The sequence below is a fragment of the Apaloderma vittatum genome, unplaced genomic scaffold (genome assembly GCF_000703405.1).
Source record: "Apaloderma vittatum isolate BGI_N311 unplaced genomic scaffold, ASM70340v1 scaffold8199, whole genome shotgun sequence".
Taxonomy (NCBI): Eukaryota; Metazoa; Chordata; class Aves; order Trogoniformes; family Trogonidae; genus Apaloderma; species Apaloderma vittatum.
Genome location: NW_009734551.1, coordinates 1,211 through 2,489, shown reverse-complemented (window position 1 = coordinate 2,489; position 1,279 = coordinate 1,211). Strand labels below are relative to the sequence as shown.

The following is a 1,279-nucleotide window of genomic DNA, read 5'->3' as shown; positions in this document are numbered from 1 at the left end:
AACAGCCTTTTTATTTCTACGTTTGTGTAAATTATTTAGATTTCATTTACTTACGACCTCCAGACCTATAAATAATGGCGCTGAGTGCCTCTGTCGATCTGCTGCGGGGATGGATAAGTGTCTTAATTTACAGATAATATTCCTCTCTCAGTGTTAAGGCTTTCGTAATACACTTAGATGAACCGGAGAGGCAGCCAGCTAATGGGAAAGAAATCAGTCCAGGCCCCTGGAGACTTTCCCTTTGCCTAGAGAGGGAGGGTAGGTCCTGAGCCGCAGGAAGCACCTGCAGTTCAAGAGAGAAGCTCATTCTCCTGAGCTGAATCCCCCCACGGGTCGATGCAGCTGGGGCGGAGAGGACTTGGTGGAGGACGTGGAGCGGATCCCGGGGGTATTCTTTGGGTTTGTTGGATGGACGTGGCAGCCTGGAGGCCTCTCGCCAGCCGTTGGCCGTGACACGTCAGTCCTGGGTCGATGCTTTGTTGAGTTAGTTACGGAGAATGATTTTTATGACTTCAGGTAATGAAGGACGCTGCTCCGGAGCTGAACGTGAGCAGCTCAGAAGCTGAAGAGGAAAGGGAGGAAAACAAGCCAGAGGGGGAACAAGACCCAGATTTTAACCAGGTAGAGACCCAAAATACCACCAGTTGACTTGATTTTTGTGCCATCCTCTTGAGGCAGCATGATGGGACAGCCCCCCTCCTCCGTTTGCAAAACCAACCGTCTTAAACGGTCCTTTTAATGGTCGTGCCACACCATTGCCTGAGTTTGTTGATTTTTATTTGGTTTTGGGGTTATTTTTGAGAGATCAAATGACGATGGTGGCTGGTAATCCGCCCCGTGCCAGCGTTAGAAGCAGGAATCAAGGTTTTTGAGGCAATCCCTTCGGCCCGCTCTGTGCTTGCGTGCAGCAGTTTGCTTTCCATGGGGCTTTTTCAGCGCTTCGTGCCTTCCCTCGCACGACCGACTCGCCCAAACGCGGTCTCAGGATACGGGGAGCTTGAGTTTTCCACCGATCCCAAGCTTTTAAGCTCCTGGTTTGGCCGGGTCTTGTTTTCTAGACCAACGGCGGCACGAAACGCCAGAAAACCTCGCACCAGAGCTACGTCACTTACCAAAAACAAGGCATCAGGCGAAGCACCCGGCACCGGAAAGTGCGAGGGGAGAAAGCGCTGCTGGTTTCCGCTAATCAGACTCTGAAAGAGCTGAAAATCCAGGTAAGGTGGTTTTTCCCTGAGGAACCAGTCGTCTCGTGCAAGAAAACGCGTGGCCGGGAAGAGGG

At 51.7% G+C, this 1,279-nt stretch overlaps 1 protein-coding gene across 1 annotated transcript in view; it reads left to right on the top strand.

The window, feature by feature from the left end:
* USP48 (ubiquitin specific peptidase 48) overlaps nucleotides 1-1,279 on the top strand; it is a 28,008-nt gene that overhangs the window by 25,530 nt on the left and 1,199 nt on the right. Inside the window, exons 21-22 of the mRNA XM_009876320.1 lie at nucleotides 517-621; nucleotides 1,059-1,214. Coding sequence (XP_009874622.1) covers nucleotides 517-621; nucleotides 1,059-1,214 — 261 coding nt within the window. The remainder of the gene's footprint in view (nucleotides 1-516; nucleotides 622-1,058; nucleotides 1,215-1,279) is intronic.